The 20,260-nt window shown below is 50.3% G+C and overlaps 1 protein-coding gene across 3 annotated transcripts in view; it reads right to left on the reverse strand.

The window, feature by feature from the left end:
- Window positions 1-5,283: 5,283 nt before the first annotated feature.
- Window positions 5,284-20,260, reverse strand: part of CADM1 (cell adhesion molecule 1) — a 136,657-nt gene continuing 121,680 nt past the window's right edge. For 2 of the 3 annotated variants that reach the window (XM_027655795.1, XM_027655794.1), the window contains 2 exons: window positions 7,662-7,793; window positions 5,284-7,470 (listed from right to left, as the gene is read on the reverse strand). In XM_027655795.1, coding sequence (XP_027511596.1) covers window positions 7,352-7,470; window positions 7,662-7,793 — 251 coding nt within the window. In that variant the 3' untranslated portion in view covers window positions 5,284-7,351. Of the gene's footprint in view, window positions 7,471-7,661; window positions 7,794-14,192; window positions 14,274-16,232; window positions 16,287-20,260 lie in introns of all 3 variants that reach the window. The other variant, XM_027655793.1, reaches the window with a different exon arrangement.

The following is a 20,260-nucleotide window of genomic DNA, read 5'->3' on the forward strand; positions in this document are numbered from 1 at the left end:
GAGCACAAAGTACCCACAGGTGTGGGTGGTAATTGGCCACAGCTGGGCAGGGGCGGGGCAGGGTGAGAGGGGCACCACGGGGCACCACAGGGCACCCCACTGCTCCAGCCTGCCCAGAGGGGGGAGGACCAGCAGCTGTCCTAGCATCCACCTAAATCCTGATCCCTGTTTTCCTCCCTTTGTACCATTCCTCTTGGTTTGCCTTAAGCACATGTTTTCCACGTACGAAGCCACGGCTGCAGAGAAGCACAGCTCCAATGCTGTTCAGTTCTGCTTAAAGTACCCCAAATTTTAATGCTCACAAGCACAGGAACCTGCACTCCTGGCAGGGTGCACTGAACACTTGCAGACAAATCTGTGAAGTTTTGGGTTTGCTCCAAAGCAGTCCGTTAACTGTGGCACTGCCTGGGCTGCTGCCCCTCTGCCATCCCAGGGCCAGTGCACCCCGAGTCTCCAGCCAAGCAATCAGGCAAACACCAGTCAGAGCTAAAGTGGCAGCACAGGGAGAATTGGAGCCACGCTCGGCAGCAAATTAGACATTTAAAAACTGAGGAGAGTGAGTGGTGAAGATTAAATGTGTTATAGATTTGCTGGAGGAGAGGCGAGAGAAGCAAAGGTGGATCATTGACACCCCTCAGGCAACTGGGTGAAGATTTGTTTGTGTGCTGGTGCGTAATCAAGTGGGAATGAATGCAAGACACGGGGCCTTAATTTTTCATTTGCAATCAAGGCCACGTACACACCTTTTCTTAGTCACAGAAAAACACTGCCACGCTCCCTGTCCCCGCTCAGCAGCATTACCCAGAGAAGGGACAATTACCAGGAATAATCGGGCTGATTGAGGACAGGAGCACTGGGGGAGGGAACACTCCGGGGTTGCACAGGGAAAGGCTGCCTGGCCAGTGGGTGTGGGAAAGAGCCTGGATCCTGGCAGGTCCTGGTCACTTCTGGAGCAATGCTCTAGGCACCATGTCCCCCCCCGGCTGGGAGCAGGTTACCTTTGGTGGGACACATGTTAGCTGTTTTGGGAGCATCACCTGCATGGCAACATGGGGCTGGATGAGGTCCCTGGGGTGCTGTGACTGGGCTGGAGCTCGTTCCCATTGTAAGAGGCTGTTTTTTGATGCTGGGGAAAAAAAAGAAATCATCAGAGACCATGTGAAATCTCACACTTGATCTGTGGCTCTGCCAGACTCGTTGAAAGGACTCTCAGAAGAAGTGCTAATGCCAGAGTCCAGTCTGGGAAATGTGGAAGAGCTGAGAAACATGAATGCCCAAGGCACAGCATGGACAAGGGGCACATCCAAGGAGGAGGATGTTGGAGCAAGCTGTGCCCCAGCAAGGGGGCGTGGGGCAGCACCTCCCACCCTGGCACCGGACACAGGGAGCAGGTACAGAGAATGGAAAGCTGACCACGGGCACGGAAAACAGCAGAGAGGAGATGGAACAGAGAAGGGGGCAAAGGAATGGGGGAAGAAAACAACACGGAGAGTCAAGGCTGGAGATTACCTTTTCCATCTCATTGAGATTCCCGTGCAGGTCCCACTCTGAGGAGCTGCTGCCAACCTGTCGCAGCTGTGGTGCTCAGAGGCAGTGAGGTGCTGGCCCCGAGGGAGGCTGAGAGCAGAGAACAGAGGAGAGAGGAGGGCATCTGATCAAATATTCCCTTTACTCCTGGCAGCCTTCACATCTCCCGCTCGCTGGTTCCGTGCGTGCCCGCTCCCGGTGTGCTCCGGCGGGTGAGGTGCCGCCGGCGCCGCTTGTTGCAGCAAGGAGGGAGCTGTGAGGGCTCCCGGGAGGGGTGGTGGTGCTGTGATGCCGAGGGCTCAACACCCCAGAAGTGACAGGTACCAAGCACCCCCTGACTGCACAGGCACCACTGCAGCAAGGGAACCCCACTTTTGGGCAGTTTGTTGAGGAAGAGGAGGGGATCCTGCTCACCCCAAAGGATGCTGAGAGCCAGCACTTGAGGACTTGGGAAGATGTGAAGGATACAAAGCAGGAAAACAGGATTTCCAGGATTTCTCCAGGGACAGGGCACAAGGGCAGCTCTGCCAGGTACCACGCGGAGTGAAGCAGGGAGGCAGACGTGGGTCTGGCTCACAGCACAGTCCTAAGACAGAAACAAAACCTCCCAGGGCTGCCAAATCCCGTTGCTCTTCTGAAGGGGCCCTGTTCCCCTGGCATCAGGGGAGCAGAGTGTCCCCCAAGCCACACTCAGGCTGCCCAGCACCTGGACATTGCTCACCTTGGACTGCAGAGCTGAGGGAGTGCTGAATGGCATCTCTCCATACCCTTCCTATCTCTATTCTGCATCCCTATTCCATCTGTACATGTTATTCCTATGCTGCCCACATCACTCCAGGTCTGTGACTTACAGGGCTGCTGCTATCCTGCAGAACAGGATAAGGAACTGGAGCAGGAGAACACGGCTATGGGCAGATAGGCAGAGGCACACGGGTTAGAGCTGATATTAAAGTAGCTCGGCCTGGGCTGACAAGGAAAATGGATGGAGAGCTCCACAGGCAGCACTGGCACCTCGGTGTGAGGCACCGACAAGTCCTTCTGAGCAGAGTGTGGGGGTCTGTCAGTCCATCCACCTCTGGTGACTGAGGGAGAGGATGAGCCCAGAGGGGTGAGCAAGGAGCAGACCTGACACGGGACAGGGAGACATCCTACTGGGTCCAGGTGTGGATCCATCTGCTTGGCACCCTCTGGCAGAAAAGGGCTGCAGGAGCTGGTGATGTCCTCCCTCACAGCAGCTCCAAGGGGTCTCTCTCCAGGACAGCCTCTGCTGGGAAGGATGGCTGAGCTCTTATCCTGCTTCTCACAGGCTCCAGCAGCACAACTGGCCCTCAGCTGGCCTTCAGTCAGTTACTTCAGCAGTTTGCTTATTTAACTCGAGCTCTTTATTGCACTTAAGTTTTGTTTATTCTTCTAAAGTTTATTTTTTTCACTTAAAGTTTGTTAATTCACTTAAAGTTTATTTTTTCACTTAAAGTTTATTTTTCCACCTAAAATCTGTTTGTTTACCCAAAGTCTTTTTATTTAGCTGAAGCTCACCAAGGAGCTCGTCAGTTTGTAGCCCAGTGCAGGGTGTGCAGAGCTCTGTCCATCTGCAGAATCACTGCAGAATTCCTGCACCTCCCCAGAGACCCCATTAAGCCCTTGCCCTGCTCACTGTGTACACAGGTTTCCAGGAGAGATCTCGAGGTGCTGCAGGGTTCACCTCCATGGCTGACTCTGGAAACAGGACAAGGCCAGTTTAAACTCTTAGTGACCAGTAGACTGAAATTCTTTTCCTGTACTAATTGTACTAATTCAGATGTAAACTATTAGCCCAAGTGTTGGGTTTTAGGTGGAATTTGGGTTTTCCCCTTCACTGAAATTATTACATCCAGATAAACCTGCTGGGACCCAGCGCTGGGGACACACACACGTGCCCCCACCAGATCGATGCTACCTGGAGCAGATGTTATCCCAGGCGGTGTTCTGCCTGGAAAATGGGATTGGATCTTCAGAAAAAGCTATTAGCCCCTTGTCAGGACCCTCTGATGAGAACTGACTGGCCGGTGCAGATCGATGCTGCCAGACACACTCAGCCTCGTCCCTGCTCCCGTGTATTCCAATCACCCAGCCCAGGACCAGGTACCTGTTACCTGACGTGAGTTACAGTGTCATTTATGGCTAATTGCTCTACGTGGCACAAGCTTTTTGGCAACTTCAGCCTGGCAGAAAAGGCTGTAATTACACAAGTCAGACTCAGTTACTCAAAATAATTCCTCCCCGTATTTGGTTAAAAAAAGAAGAAAATTAGGAATTGTATTACCCAAAAAAATAATTGTGCAATTAGGACTTCTGCAACTTTTGAAAATGCGAAGTTCAGGGCAATTCTTATTTGAAGTAATGATAATTTTCTTCATTTTCATGAAAACCTGACAGTGTCCTCAGCTCTGTGTAATGGGACAGGCTCAGCAGCCATGGGGTCACATCTGTGGGGAACGTGTGAAGCATCCCAAGCTGAACACTTGGGATAGGGGAATCACTAACTCTTGTTGCTCAGTGTTACTCTTTCCAGCTTTCCCCATCCATGTTTTTGTATCTCAGTGTCTGAAAGTTAATGCAGAGGGTTTCAACAGGAAACTGATCCTGCACACTACAGGTACAGTTTCTTGTCACCCATTTGTAATGTGTAAAAGCAAAGGACCAAGTAGGAAATGGGAAGAAAAGCACCACTAAATAACCTTAAAACCCTGAAAGATGTGGACCCCTGAGAGGATAAATTACAGACACTGCAAGTGTGAGACGCAATTAGCGCTGGCTCGAGGAGAAGAAAAGCATCGTGAGCCGGCACCAGGGGCCTGCAAGTCTCAAACCTCTTCTGCATTGAAATAATTGCAATAGCCATGGAAACCATCAAAGCCGCGCTGCTCATTTCGGGTAAGAAAGGGGAGAGCTGCTTTTTTGGCATTGCCCTGCAGTTTTCCCCTCAGTGTCACAATCTCTCTCTAAGAAAAACGCTGTTTCTGACAGGATCACACGAGAAGCACCCGCGCCCGGCCCACGCGGCTCCTCTGGCACGCTGGGTGCGAGCGGACGTTCTGGCAGTGTGTCCCTCGGTACCATCTCCTCGAAAAGCAATTGTCTTTCTCCTCCTCCTTTGTGCAAAACACAAAAGATTGATGGTTCTAATTTCAGCGCCGCAGCTGCCTCGCAGCCCAGTTCCGGGGGAGGAGGAGGCGCTGCCGCCATCGACAGCGGCCCGAGGCCGGGAGGAGGCAAAGGGATCCTTCCCGGCAGCACCTGTTGGAGTTTGGTGTCTTGAGGAGAACAGATATGGTGTGCTGCAATTTGGAAATCCCAAGTACTTTTAAGGGGAGATGCGAGAAAATCTGGCAGCACCAGAACTGAATGGGAGATGGGAACAGGGCAAAGGAGGTCACGCATTTCAACACTCACCTTCCATGGCAGGATTTAGACATGTCTGCTATTAAAAGCTTGTGTACCAACCTTCCCCAGCTCGGGAAGGTTGGAATATCAGTGACAGATCAATTTTCTCCACATAAATACTCCCCAAATAAAACAATTCAGCAACTATAAACAAGAAACTTGTGAAATCTACTCTATATTTAACACAGCTTCAGTGCATCAGGTTTAACTCCTCTTGCCCCAGGCAGTGCTGGGTGTTACCTGCTCAGCCCCAGCTCCTTCTGCCCACGTCGGTGGGTGAGCTCTGATGGTGGTCTCTGTGACAGCCAGGGATAAAGAGTTCAAAACAAGATCTAGTTTTGTAACATTAATTTTTTTTATTAAGAAGACAGATATTTTATAGTACTTCTTTTCCTTTGTAAAAATGGGATACATGAACCAATACAAAATGTGAATGGGAACAGATGGATATGTATTTTCTTACACTGTAACATCTTCCATGGACACCTTAAAACAGAACTGGCCTAAGGGGAAAAAATAAAAAGGCCGGGTAAATAAAGAACAAGGTTGTTTATCATCAGTTCCGCGTCCTTCATTTGTGATCCTCCTTTAAACAAGGTTGTTCTTTCTTCACGCTTCAAAATCCTAATGATCTAAAGCTGTACAAAGTAATACTCAACAATACATTTCAACAGTGCACTGTATACTGAAGAAAAAATACATAAACCGATATACAACTAAAATTCATATTTTCCTGGTTTTTTTTCTCCTGTTTTTATGTGGGTTTTTTTTTTTTTCATTTTTTTCCAATGCGTGGGGCCGAAATTTTTGCAATCTACCTGAGACGGAAAACACCAATCAAACACATGAACCTGAGACATGTCAACATTGTAAGTCAAAGTTACATCGGTAACACTGCACTACGGTACACTTCCAAACAAAGATGGGCTGCTCAAGGCCAGGATGCCCGTCCCGTCCCGCCACCACCGGGCCACGGAGCCCCCGGCCCCGACCTGGCTGCTTCTCACCGCGATGGGGTTTGGCAATGGTGCTGAGGGCCCAGGACAGAGCTGCGCTCGGCAAAATCTGCTCGGGGAAAAAAGGGCGTTTCGCGAGGTTCTGCTCGTGAAGAGAAGGGGAAAGACGGAATACTGCCCGGGAACGGGCTCGCTCGCTGCGTCAGGCCCCGCCCCGTTCCCAAAGGAATCCCGCACTGCAATGATCCTACCAAAAACAACGATTAAAAAACGAACGCACAAAAATGCCCCCCCCGCCCCGAAAAACCCCTAAAAAGTCCCCAAAACCTGACGCTAAGATTAATGCTTCCCTTAAATAAATCAGATACATTTGCCACGTAAACACAATTAAAAAAAGTATCGCTCGAAATCCATGATTACTCACCAAAAAAAAGTCAGCATCTATAACTTTATACCGTCCTCCCGCTGCGGTTTGCTACCTGCCGCTTCTGATTCCGACTGAGCCAGAGTCTCCCGTGCACCTATGGCTTTAGTGGTCATTAGCACGCTCGTGTTAACGCGAATTCCCACTTTTACTTAGCGGGTAGAAAAAAAGGCAGTTTTGTTCATCCAGCTGCTCTCCAGGTCTGGGCTCACACATCAGAGGGGCTTTACCTGCTGCCCCTGCGGCTGCCGAGCAGGAGAGGATGAGGAGATGCCCCTGCACCCGGGAGGGCTCTGCCTGCCCAGCAAGGAGCCCACTCCTGCGTCCCCGTGGCCGAGCAGCACCTCTGCCGAGCTCCAGCCCATTTCCCAGCCGCCACCATTGAAAGCACCTGAAACAGCCACAAAGAGGGGCTCGGGGGGGTGTTATCCGAGCCTTGACGGTGACAGGGGAACGGGACACGGGCACACTGAACTGCAAACTACGCATCTAAAATGTGCTGGTTCTCCTCCGATGAGCTCGAGTTCTGAACGGAAACCGGTGAAGAGAAAAAAGGGGAAACACCTTCAGAGAAACGCACCTACTCCACGGGGTCCCAGCTGGCAACTCCAGAAACAGGAAAGGGGAAACGAAGAGCCACAGAAACCCGAAGGGAACTAACGCACAGAAGCCCCTCTTCTTCCCAGCCTCCCCCCGACCCGAACGAACAGAAATTAAACAAGGCACAGAATCTTCTGCAAATGACTTCACTAAACTAAATCCAAGCTGGACTTGGCCAAAAAAAGAAAACCCAAACGAACTGAGGTGTCGAACAGCAGAGTGTACTTTACGAGGAATATTTTTACACAGCGAATCCCGGACCCTCCCGGCCTCACCGCTCTCCACCCATTTGCTTTTTTTTCCTTTAAAAAAAAAAAGACATAAGCTGGTTGCAACTTCCAAGATCACTGTCTCTGTAGCGTTTAGATAGGGCCAGTAGTAACTGTCCACGGTTGGACACCTCATGGGAACCAAGGCTGCTCTAGATGAAGTACTCTTTCTTTTCCTCGGAGTTGTTTTGTCCCCCCTCTGCGTTGATGATGGCTGTGTCTGCGTCGGCCGCATCATCTGCTCCTTTGGCTTCATGAGTGAAGTATGTACCTGCAAGGGAAGAGGAGGCTCTGTGACTCCTCGTGAGTCCTGGCATGGTGCCGAGGGAGAGGTTGATGAAGGAAACAAAAATGCCACTGGGAGAGAAACTGGGGGGTCTGTCACATCAGACAGCACAACCTGACGAGGGAGGGGACACACGTGCCAGGCCTCTCATGCTCCAGTTTCAGTCTTTGTCTTACCTTTATGTCTGGCAAAATATCGCCCTAAAATGATGAGTAGGCAAAGCATCGCGAAGACGACGACGGCAACGACGCCGCCAACCACGGCGTGGTCCACGCTGCGTATCGCCCCCTCCTCACCCGCGCGGGAATCTGTCGAGATCAGAAGAGGAATAAGAACCGGGGACTTACTACGATGCTCTCGGCAGGTCTGGCGGCAGCTGCTCCCAGGACAGGAAGAGCTGCCCTCGGGCTCTCCGGAGGAGCAGGGGTGAAGCACGGAGCTAACTAGAACAGATGAGTTCAGGCAGAGGAACTTCGTCCGGAGCCGAACTGATCTGGCAGCTCGACTCGTGAGGTGTTCTCCGCTAAAAGCAGCAGCACTACAACTACACACGTGGGAGACAGCTGGGAGAGGGGAGGGAGGGCACACGGAGTCATCAGTGGGGACCTGCTCTGGGAAACTTCCCCACAGTGCTCCCCAAAATTTCAGCCTCCCTTGTGGGTGGGGTACAGGGAAGAGCAGTGCAATACAGGAGTATTAATATTTAGCTCTGAGAAATGTCATTAACGAGTGCCCTGTTGAAAATATTTCAACTTCAGCCCAAAACACTCCTTGCCCTAAACCCAGCCCAGAAAATCTGTTTACAACCATCCTCTGCCCCGACTCGTCTGGGTTCCACCATTAACCACCACCTTTGCTGTTTGATGCAGCCCATGAGGACACGACACTCTTGACCCAAACTGTAACAGCGACTCTGAGGCCGACAGTGAACAGTAACTGAACGGTGCCTCCGACTGCTTTACTGCGTTTGTTTAACTCCTCACCACACAATTAGTTTCCTTTCAGAAGTGCCTCTCCCTCGAGACGCCGTCACCCGGGAGAGGGATGACTGATGTGGCGGAGGAACAGCTCCGGAATGAACCCCGGATGAGCTATGGCCATGTAAAATGAATGTATAGCAGTGTAAACAATTTTAATTTAAGAACGCAGCTACATCAACCCTCGCTGCAATCCTAATGGCAACTGAGATTTATAACGCAGTAAAAAACAATTATTCTCCCGCTGATTAATACATTAACATTTTGGAATAGAAGCTAAACCATTGTCTCTTTTTTTTAGTGAGTCAAGCGCGACACCTCCATTAAAATGATTTACTGGCCATACCTTACAATTTAAGCACAGCAGCAACAGAAACGGTAAAAATCTTTTAACTTTACATGATTTGTGAAGTCATATGTGAAGGATTTACCATTTAAATCTTTCACTACAAGAAGCACATGGCCCATAAATCTGTCCTGCCTGCGCCTGCCTGGACACCTCGGAGAAATGCGTTTTGCCAGGACGACTGAGAGAGCAAATGCAAGTCAATTTTTAAGAAAGATTTATCTCCGTCTCCCTCCAAAGAACAGAGCAAATCTCTGAAGCCTCCACCTCTAATAATATTTGAAGTTTATCGATCAAGCGTACAGATCCGTGACAGCTGAAGGTAATGGGGCTCTTTTGAGCCGAGACCTGATACAAAGCTTTCGAGCAGCAGCTGGGATTTACACTTTCTATCGATATTTCCAATTCTGCTCCAAGATTAAGGACTGAGGGACCCAAGTAAATAATCTGGGACCCAGAGCACCATAAAGCGCCTTTTAATTAAAACAATTTAAGAAAAAAAGCCCCTTTGAGTAACCTCCTGAGAGCAGGAGCTCCAGTGCAGGCAGGGGGACGCTGGGCTGAGCCAGGGCACGGTGAGGGACACCATGGAGCAGGGAGCCCCTTCCAGCAGCTTGGCTGAGAAGCTAAAACTAGCTAAAAACTGTGGCCAAAAAAGATTCCCCTGCAAATCAAAACCTTTGCTGCCACGTGCCATGGCACTGTGGAGAGACTGTGCCAAGGAATCCAAAAGCAAGGCAAAGGGGAACCCTCTGTCTCACCTGCAGTGGGAACAGACCGTGCCGTGATGGCTTCCAGTGTCTGCTGCTCTGGTGAGCGGCCAAGCATCCCTGCAGGCCGATGGGAAAGGTGCCCACAGAGGTGCTGTGGGGTGCCAAGCTGACCCCCTCGCCCAGGCACAGGCTCTGCTGCCTGCCCAGGATGGCAGCTGGAGGAAAACCGGCCACCCTGGGCATCCCGGGAGCTCCTGCTCTGACACAGCCTTCCCACCACTGCTGCAGCTCAGCTAATCCGGCCTCTCTGCAAAGCAACTAAACTGGCTCATCTGCTGGAGCAGCTGCTTTAGGCATGCTGAATTCTGCTTTTTTTCTTATTTTATTTTTTTTTTAGAAACTTTGCACCCAGTTCTGCTCGGCTGCACTCGGCGCAGCCAGCAGCATCCCAGCCTGGGCAGATGAGTGGCTTGTTGACATCTGGAACAGCTGAGGGGCATAAACACACTGAGTTATGGCTCTGTAATGTGCTTCCAGCAGGATTTTGCATCAAGAGGCATTTTTTCTTCATCACCATAAATTAAAGTTCTGGAAAGACGAAGCCGTGGTGTGCTCGTGCTGGCAGCGGCAGCTTCCACACTGTCACACTGACCCACCACCACAGAGACAGGGGCTGTGCCAAAGCCTCATGCCCAACACATCCCTCAGGTCTTCCCTTAGGACGGCATCACACCGAGAGCACGGAGAGAAGGTTCCCCTGAGAAGGGACTTCGGCCTAAAACCTGGCTGGCAGTTCTGCTCAGCACAGTTTGTTAGGTATGAGTTGGCCTCCTGGGACATGCAGGGCTGTTTTCCTCAATTACTGCTGTTAAAGAAGACCCCTGCGAGGTGCCAGCCCCAAGTTCACACTGTTATGCACGTGGCTAAACACATCCTCAAGCTCACACATGACCTAAAACATTCCTCCTGCAGCAGCTCCTCTCCCTGCCTCCAGCACCTCCTCAGACCTCACATGCTCCAGCGGTGTGACCCATCACCACGAGCTCTGCCTGCCAGCACTGTGGGCACAGCAAAGCCCAACTCCACCACCAGCAATTCCGACACTGCTCCCAGCAAACCCGTCTGTGCACAGGAACAGCCCCTTCACGTCCTGCCCCTCGCTATTTCACTGCTAATTAACTAAGTGTCAGGTCTATGGAGCAAGGAATAATTCCTCAAATTTGTGCCCAGGAGAGACTTGACCTTAACAACCAGAATCTGCTTTAAATGCTGTCTCCAATTCACCCAAGCTATTCCTGCCTCCTATCTCTGATTAAACCAGAAATCACAACTTTATTGCTGAAGAGGGAACAGCCGAGATGGCAGGAACTGACAAAATGCCACATTATTTGCTAATCCTAATATGTTATTCTTCCTCAAGATTTGCTTTTCTCAGCACCAATTCAATTACAGATGCTACAAATCCTTCTGACATTTAATTCCCTCTTGTCAGGGCGCAGTAAATGTATACATGCAGAGCTTTCCCATTAGGATGTTAATATATATTGGAGCAAGCTGGATCCTGGTCTCTCCAGCAAATCGTCAGGAATTTTCCTATTATGGTTTTGGTTTGGGTTTGCTTGTGGGGTTTTGTGGGTGGGGGTAGAAGGAGGGAGGGAAGGGCACAGAAGGGACAGACATCATGGCATGTTCTCACCAACATGCTCCCCCTTGGAGCTACTCTGCAGCTACGGTGCACCTCAGCTGAACTGTTTTTGGGTCGATGCTTTGCTTGGCACCAAAGCACCCTAAAGGAAAACTGCAGTGGTAACGGTACAATCCACCTGCCAGAACTGAGCTCAAGCAGGAAAAAAAAAAATCAATTTTTTCTTTTCAAGTGCTGCGCTGCCTCCCCTGAAGGACCGGCACGGCTGTGCCCCACATCAGGGGATGCCAGGGTTCCGTGGGATGCAGCACTGAGCAAAACCACTGCACAGCACAGGAGCACTGTGGGACCCCTTCTGGGGGTGGGCAGGAGGAGACTTAGGTAGCTTTAAATTAATTTTTGCTGATTATTTTAACCAACTGCTCATGTAATCAACAAAATAGCGATTATACCACTGGAATGGGAACCCTGAAGTTTTCCTTTGAACAAAAAGTGCAGTTCAGCAAACAGCATGTAGACAGGAAAGAAAGGGATGTGGGGCTGGTTCCTACTCATCAGCAAACTAAGGAACTAACTCCAAGGGCCAGGAGCAGCACAGAGCAGATGCTGAGCTGGGGATTGTCCATCTAAGTACTGACAACCAACATCTGTGATTCAAACCTGCAGGTTCTCAGCTATGAGGGCTTGGGGGAGACCCTTATAAAAAAATAAATGTATTGATCTCCAGTTTTCTAAAATTTCTGCCGATGTAATTGCTAAAACCAGCTTTCTGTGGGCTCTCAAGAAAAATACTGGTGATGGTAATGGCAACACCCTGACAGTCTGGATCAGCACTTACACTGAGCTTTAGCAGAGGAAAGACTTTCCTGCTCCCAACTTCTCAATAAAAAGTTCCACTCAATTCCATTTTAATGAGGTTTTAAATATAGATGTATCTAAGGATATTCAACTCTGTCAGCAGCAGCTTCTCCAGACTAAAAGCAAGACTGGATTGGACCTGGCTGCCTGTATTTTAAATCTCATTTACACCCACACCAACAGCTTCAGACCTATTTGGGTCAAACGGCCTCGTATTTACCTTCAGCGCTCCCCACGCTCTCAGCAGTGGGTCCCGTGGGGCTTGAAGCAGCAGGTTTGGGCTCACCTTGGTGACAGGAACCCTCTGCACCCACGAGCATCCTGGAGCACCTGAAGGCAGCAGCTCCTTCCAGCGACTCCCTCAACCGGGGTGAGCTGGCACCGGTCCTGCCATTGCTGCTTCACACAGTGCCCCTCCCTGGGTGCCCCAGCACCCTCTCCAGCTGAATACACTCTCCCCCACTCTGTGCCAGAGGTGTGGAGCAAAAGCAGCACTGGGAGACACAGCCTGTCCTGCTGTGGTGTGGGAAAGCCCAGGTTTTATGCAGCCCCTGCTGCGTGGTGCTCCAGTCTCCTGTCCCTGCTCCTCACCTCCCTCAGCCTTTGCATTCTGTAGCCCAAAGCTCTGTAACATTTTGGGCTATCTCTGGGCCACCCTGACCCTCCTCTATGCACACTGTTGCTGTAAAAGCAGAGAACAGAAGATTTCTGTGGAAATGTAGTTTATACGTTAATTTTTGCATATTGGGATTTACTGCTGCACTCTCACAAAAATTTACCTTCTATTTCTGGGTGAAAATTAATGCCAAACTCCTGACATTGGACAGTGTGGGCTTAACTTGTGTGTGTGCACATGCTCAAGCTTATACACAGTGAACCCACTGACAGCTCCTAAGCTTCCCAGAGGTGCAGGCAACATCTGCATCACAGCAGGGGAAAGGAAACCTATGCCAATGGCTTTGAGGAATTCCTAACTTAGTCATCTCTTCTAACTCTGGTTATTACTTAGTTTATTAAATGATTATCACACTAACATGACTGAAGCTCCACGGGTCATGATGTGGATGCTAATGGCCCTAAGTCACTTGGGCACTTCTGAAAACCTGGTTAGCCAATCATCCCTTTTTCCTCGAGGTAGGAAACGTGAGGATTGCACTGACATCTCCCCACTGCACTTGGGGTCAATTCTTCTGTGGAATGAAGTTTTTGAAATGATGGAGCAGCACTTAAAGGTAGGGCTTGGTGGGGGTGCTGGTGGAAGAACAGGCTGTTGTTATTCCATGAACACTTAGCCACGATGTGGGAGGACAGAAATCACTGCCTGTGTGTGACAGGATGAGCAATAATGTTATTCTTTCCCACAGTGTGGCGTGGAGCAGACAACCCCTCCTCTAATTTATTGAGGGGCTGTTAAAGAGCAGCGTTAACCTGCCTGTCGTATCTTAATTGAATTTGGTCTAATTTAAGCCAGAGAAATTTGAGTTCATCCTTCTTCAATCAATAAGCTCCCCCTTCAGCGACCCATTTCAGGATCACCTCATGAAAAATAACACACTTTGTCTGAATAGCTGTGCTCACCCTGGCAGTGCCCAGCGCTGCTCCCGGGGATCCTCTGCTGGGAAAGGGAGCCTCGCTCGCAGTCGGCAGCAATGGATCCCCCAGCACCCCCTCTGCAAAGGTGCTGATCAGGTTTGGATCAGGTAATCCAGCCCGATGTGGAGGTTACGTGGGGCTGTCGTGACCGTTCCCTGTTTTACAGGAGGTACCAACGCTCTGGAGCAGAGTGGGAGCGCTGGCACACACACACACACACACACACACACACACACACCTGTGTGCCTCTACAGGTACCACCCCCCAACCACAGTCTGTACGTGTGTGCAGGTACACACACATACATCTGTGTGCATGTGCAGGTACACACACACGCACACACACACACACACACACACACTCTCTCTCTCTCTCTGTGGTTTGCCCTCACGGTTCAGCGCTGCAGGAATCCTGCCTGTCGGACTGCACTGGGCTGCAATAAGGAACTGGGGTGTGAGGCCAGCCCTCTCTGCACCCTGAGGGCTCGGGATGTGAGGAACAAGAGGAGGATTGCAAGAGGCACGGACACACAGAGCTCGGCCAGGAAGAGCAGGACGGCTCTGGACTCAGGCTACCTGGCTGGAAGGCAAGGGATGCATTACTTAATTGCACGGTCGGCAGAGCCTCCGTTGAAGCTGTTAGCGGGACAGGAGTACCTGGAAGGAACAGCACACTGAGCAAACACGGCAGCAGCTCTGTGCCCACCACGCCACGGTCTCCCATGGGGTGGGCACATGCCCTGCATCCCGCAGGACAGTCCCCAGGGCTCCCACTGCCCGCTCCCACCGGAGCAGAGGGCGGCGTTCCCGATGGAAAGCTCAGCTCCAGCACTCACCTGGACCACCCGTCTGAGAGCCCAAATGTGCTGACCTGGGGCCAAAAATGGGACCTGGTTTCAGCTTCCCAGCACTCTGAGCAGGGGCTACGGGATGGAGGCCATTCAGTTTGTAGCAGAGAATGGCCCGGGGCTCTCTCTCTAGTGCCCCCAATACCTGATGAGGTATGATCCTGGCCACACCTGACCAGGCATGATTGCCCTTTGGGCAGACAGGAGTGACCGAGAGCAACAAGCAAAATTCTGAAATTCTTAGGAAAAAAAAAATTCAATCAGTATCCAAATGGATGCTCCAAAATGGGCGTTCAGCAGTGCACAAAGGACACTGGCTGTGGGCAGTGGCTCTATCTGTGCTGCATTCCTATAAGCTGGGGGAAATTTTGGCTTCCATTCCAGATTCAGAACAAGGACAACACTGAGCTGTGTGCTCTGGGAAAGGTGTGAGCCCCTCTGGGCAGTGCAAGCACCCTGCAGCCTCAGCACAGGCTGCAGAGACTGGTACTGCTGGGAAGGGCAGGTTTCAGAGCAGACACCAATTTCGGGCAATTCCTTTGTGGAATTGTTTCCTGTTCTTCTCTTCATTCACCAAATGGTGTATTTTTCCTTAAAAAATGCAATTTTGAAAAGTAAAAAAGCTTATCAGAGCAAAACAATTATTCCCCATCCCCTCAGGGATGTTCAGGAGCCCTGCTGTGTCTTACCTATGGGATCTGGACTGGGCTCACAACAGTAATCGTTAGCATCACTCAGGGTTAAAACACACCAGAAACGAATCCATCCTTTCTGACCTCTTGACCAAAGCACACTAGTAGTGGCTGACAGGATGGGATGCTCCTGATTTGACTGGGTGAAAGGGAAGCGCCTATTTGACAGGTGTTTGCTTTTTTGGGGGTTATTTTTTCCTCCATGCTGGAACCCCTGAAGGGAACAGCAATGAGCCACAACTCCCCCCTGGGCAGACTCTTCCTGGAGGGACAAAGGGCTGCTCCTGCCTTATGGCTGAGATTCTGCACCCTGTGTTGGAGTGGCCACATGCAGCCTCAGAGCCTGGCAGGTACGATGAGTCTGCAGGGATGCTCTGCAAGTGGGAGCAAAAAAACGGGTCGATTTCTATAGGAAAGCATGAAGAACAGAGATTTCAGGTTTGTACCCCTGGTACAGGCCCTGTTCTGAATATACCAGATGCATCCACTGAAGATGCTGTTGTGCTTTAATCTGGACCACCACTGATTGGCAAGGACCAGCCATGGGGATGCTTTTATGCCCCTTCCAATCCAGTGTGGATAAAAAAAAAAAAAAAAGGTTGAACCATTTACTTGGTTTTGCCTTGCTGATAAAACAATCAGCTCCATTTTACCCCCAGCCTGATACTCGTACACCGAGGAATCTCCAAGCAGCTGAGAGTTAGTGCCAGCCACCCGTTTTAAGGGTGGTTTCACAGAATATGGCAGAGTTGAGTGTTTTACAAGCAAAGATTCAACTCAACCAGTCTCCAAATCAGTGCTCAAAAAATCCCAGCTGGGAGGGAACTGCAATGGTTGGCCTCGGCGCCCTGCACCTCCCGCCCCGAGGGTGCCACACAGAAATGGGTGCCAAAACCAAAAAAAAAAAAGGAAGGAAAACCCCAACAGAAAGGAGAGCACATCCAAGCTGTGAGAGCGTGGGGAGAATGGCTGCGCCACAGCGACTGCACAATGCAACATGGCCAAGATGCAGAAATCAGAGTGGAACCAGTGTCTAGCGAAGGAGAGCAGCAGGTTACCTACGGACTAGCCCTTACCTGAGAGATCCCCATAGTCCAGCTCCTCGGCCGAATTGGGCAACTGAGTAAAGCCTTACAAGTAAAAACAAACTCGTTTTTCTCTGCGTTTCTCAAGCGACAAAAAACAACACACTTAAGAACCGAGGATGAATTTCTTGGGGGGGAAAAAGAGAATGCATCAGTCACTCGCCACCGTCTGCTGGTGTGGGCAGAGCCGTCGTGTGACACGAGTGCAATCGTGGCCTTTATTACAGACAGAAACGCTCCTCGCTCTACACTGTTGGCACACGAGACATGGCATCGAGACCACTCACTCATAACAGCATGCAGAGCCCCCAAACTCTTGTCTTGGGCAATTCCCCAATTTAGTCCAGGCCGATTTTGGTCCTGCCATACACAGAGTCATGGAAAACTTTCTTCCAATTTTGCACCCCAAATTGGTTTTGGTGGTGGTGACAAGCCCGGCCGTTTATCAGTGAGTGAAGATGAATATTGAGTCCCTTGTTTCATGGCCGCAGGGCACCTCTGCAGGCTGTGGGCTGTGTCCTCTGCCAAACCATCAGGCAAAACCAGCTTTTGTTCACTTGCCCAAATGTGATGGGTTTATGGGCAAAGCATCTGTGCTCAGAGCTCACAGAGCAGTCAGGGAGGCATGCAGTCATGGCCACCAGAGGCAGCCAGCGCTGTCTGTGAGGGTGTTAGTGCTGTTTGTTTGTTTGGGAGTTTGAGGAAGTGCCAGGGTCTGCAGGCAGAGCAGCCCCTTGGGTGGACATCTCAGCACTGGTCACAGGGCAAACCAGAGCCTGGAGACCACCCAGACCTACTGAAAGGAGGGGTGGGGCAGCATTACCCTATGGGCTCACTTGCTGCTGGCTGCTAAAGCAAATGCATAAGTGAAAAAAAAAACACCTCCCATGAAGAGATCCCCCATCCCTGGGCACTGGGGAGCCTGGAATTGTCAGCTCACAGACTGCTACCAGTGGTTGTGTGAAGCAGGAAAGCTGTGAGTGCAGTATGGTCAACGTGCAGACTGGCCCCACTGCTGAGCAGCAATACATATATATGTATTACTCCTTCTTAAAAATAAAACTAATTTTCAGTGACTGGTTTTTAAATACATCACCTGGAAGCTACATTAGAATTACCTTCTGAAGTGGGAAGCCATTTAGATTAATAGCAGGAAATTTGTTTGTGTGCCACTCTTGGGTTTCAGAGAGCCCTTTCCAGATTTTCAGGAGCCTTTTTTCTATGAACAATCTATGAATATGACCGTTGACTCACAGAAGCATGGGCCATGCAAAGCTGCACTCAGCAGAGGAGCCCTTCAACTTTTCTCTCTCCAAAATTGCTTCTGTAGAGCCTTCCCTTCCCTTTTAAAGGAACTACATTTTCTCACTAATAAAAAAGGGCAACGTTGCATTTTTTATGAAGAAAAAAAAAGAAAAAACCTTTTCAAAAGAAAATGTGCAACAATTCCACAATTCAGTTTCTCTCTGCACCTGGGACACTCACAAATGCCACCGACTGGTGTTAAAACCTGTTGTGAGGCATTTAAATAGGTGGCAAATTACTTCTTGATTTTTCTCATTAAACTTTCATATCGGCTACTAAAGCCCCTTCTTTTCACTTCTGAGGGGATGAATTGAAAGTCTGCCACTACTCCTGTTAGATAAATAAAAGGGAGCTTTTCACTAGGCTCCATTTCCCTGGAAATGATAAATCCTTGGTGGGCACAGTTGGCACAGCGAGCGCGTCCTCAGCCCGACCGGGCACCTGCATGAGGACACGGGCACCCCGGCTCTATTTAGATTTCTATGGGCTCCCACACTACCTCTGTTTTTTAAGGAAAAGCCAATTTCTCTCCCGTCTCAGGCTCTAAATAAGCAATTAGGGATTCTGTTTCATGCGGCGCTCTGTGGTGCCGCGCGGACCCGCAGCGGGCGCAGACGGTGCTGTGATGTTTTATTCAACCGCCCCAAGGACGGGATCTGTAAAATATATTGAGGAACGTATTTACTATTAGCTGTACTTTTAAGTAGGGCATTTCCAAGAGGGAATGAGGCGGTTGGACGGGCAGAGCATAATGGCAATGCAGAAAGCTCTGAGGCTTTTCCCGTAGCACCTGTCAAGGTGTGCGAGCAGCCGGCACTGGGGCACGGCCGGGCTCAGGCTGCAGCCAAGCAAAACTCATTTTCAGTGACTGAGCTATCAAAAAAAACCCAAAAAGAGCGTAACACAGTAGTGTTGCCTGTTCTTGTACCAAACCCTGTTAAGGCCGCAATTAAAATCCCACATGGGCCTTCGGGTAAGAATTTCCAGCCTGTAAAATAATTTACCTGCTGCATTATGGGCAAGGTATTTTCTCGTCGCTCTTCATTCGCAACGGGGGTGTTTTCATTATTTTAACCTTCACTCCAGGCTTCCTGCTTTGCCAGCTTCAGAGAAGGTTTTTTTCACCCTACCTTTCCATGAGGACGAGCAAAAATTCTGCCTGTGCTGAGGCAGCAGTGCCTGGTTCCTGCCTTGGTGGGGGAGAGGGGAGCAGCTCTGAGCCCCCCATGGCTGGACAGACAGACAGGGCTGCAAGTGCAATACCCTGTGCTGGCAGCGCCTGCATCCTGGGAGATCACTCTGAGCTCTTAAAGCTCTCTGCTTACAACAGGACAAGGGGAAAATTTGGGAAAAAGTGGGCAAATGTTCAGTGTGTCCAAGGTCATGGCTGCTTAGAGACGTCCTGCTTGTGTAGGGGGCAAAACGTGAGCTGGGCGTCTCACCTGAGGGGCTCCACAAAGGGCAGATGTCTGAACTCTCCCGCCCACTGAGGGACAACAGCGGCCAGGACATTAAAAACTGGCCTGTTTATTTTGGTGGGGAGAGGGGCAGGGGAGGAGAAGCAAAAGGGCATGGCAGAAAAAGCGCTTTCTCCCCCAGCTGAAAGGTGCAGATGCTCCCAGCTCCACCAAGCTCTGCCCATTTTCCAGCTCAAACAGTGGGACCTGTGATTTCAGCCTCGCTGGCACCCTGACCCCACAGGGGCACACTGAGAGGGAGGAGGGCTGAAGCTGGGAAACCCCGGCTTCGTGGGGTGCAGTGGAAGCACAAGCCTTCCTGCCGGCCATGACCATGCTGTTATTGGAGCTCTGGCAATGAACAGTGCAGAGAAAGGAGAAAGTGCATCAGAAAATTCACAGTTAAGCTCTCATTTTTCAACAAAAGAGTTAACAATGTTCGTGCGTTTGGTCACTCATGCATCGCTGCCGTCAACTCCATTCCGGGAGGAAACGGGAATGGCAGGGCCTTGGCTACCACTGGGACATGCACACACATACAGGACTCCTTCCCCCCAGTCCTCTAGGATACACTCCAAAACTTTAAATGGCTCAAACCTCCTTTCCCCAATTGAAACATTGTGCTGGCTCCACACTGGCCTTACATTCTGTTTTCTTTGCTAGCAATCTCTTTTTCAGTTGGTTTTTGGTTTTGCCTTTTTTGTTTTGTTTTCTTTTTTTTCTTCCCCCAATTCATTTAAAATTGTTTTTGGAGAAAATCCATTTGGCTGTATTCATGCCCATGCATTTCTAGTCATTCACAGACATGCTCACTCCCATTGGACATCGGAAAGAACAAATGGCCAACATACAGAAACACCTGGTATACTCCATACACACTCCAGCAACACAAGCTTGGAAAGAAATCCAGAGTCTTCACAGGAAAAGCACCCCACGAGGGCAAGCGTGGGAAAATTCAGGACAAACTGGCTGGTTTTAAGGCAGGAAAGTTTGTAGCAGCTCATTTGACTGAGATGGGTTTGTCATTTCAGCTGACCACCTCCTTAGCAGTGATCCCCCTCGCAGAGAGGGGAGGTTCAGAGGTCATCCTCGAGTTAAAAACAGGCTTTTTATGGCTTCCCCAGGACAAGGAAAAAGGAGGAAAGTCATTGGGAACTGTTTTAAAGAAACAGGCAAGGGCTCTGCCTCCTATGCCACCAGTGAGCCTGCCTGGCTTGTCCTCACCACAGACACTAATGCATGGCTACACTGAGCCTT

The sequence above is a fragment of the Corapipo altera genome, unplaced genomic scaffold (genome assembly GCF_003945725.1).
Source record: "Corapipo altera isolate COAL_440 unplaced genomic scaffold, ASM394572v1 71, whole genome shotgun sequence".
NCBI classification, from domain to species: domain Eukaryota; kingdom Metazoa; phylum Chordata; class Aves; order Passeriformes; family Pipridae; genus Corapipo; species Corapipo altera.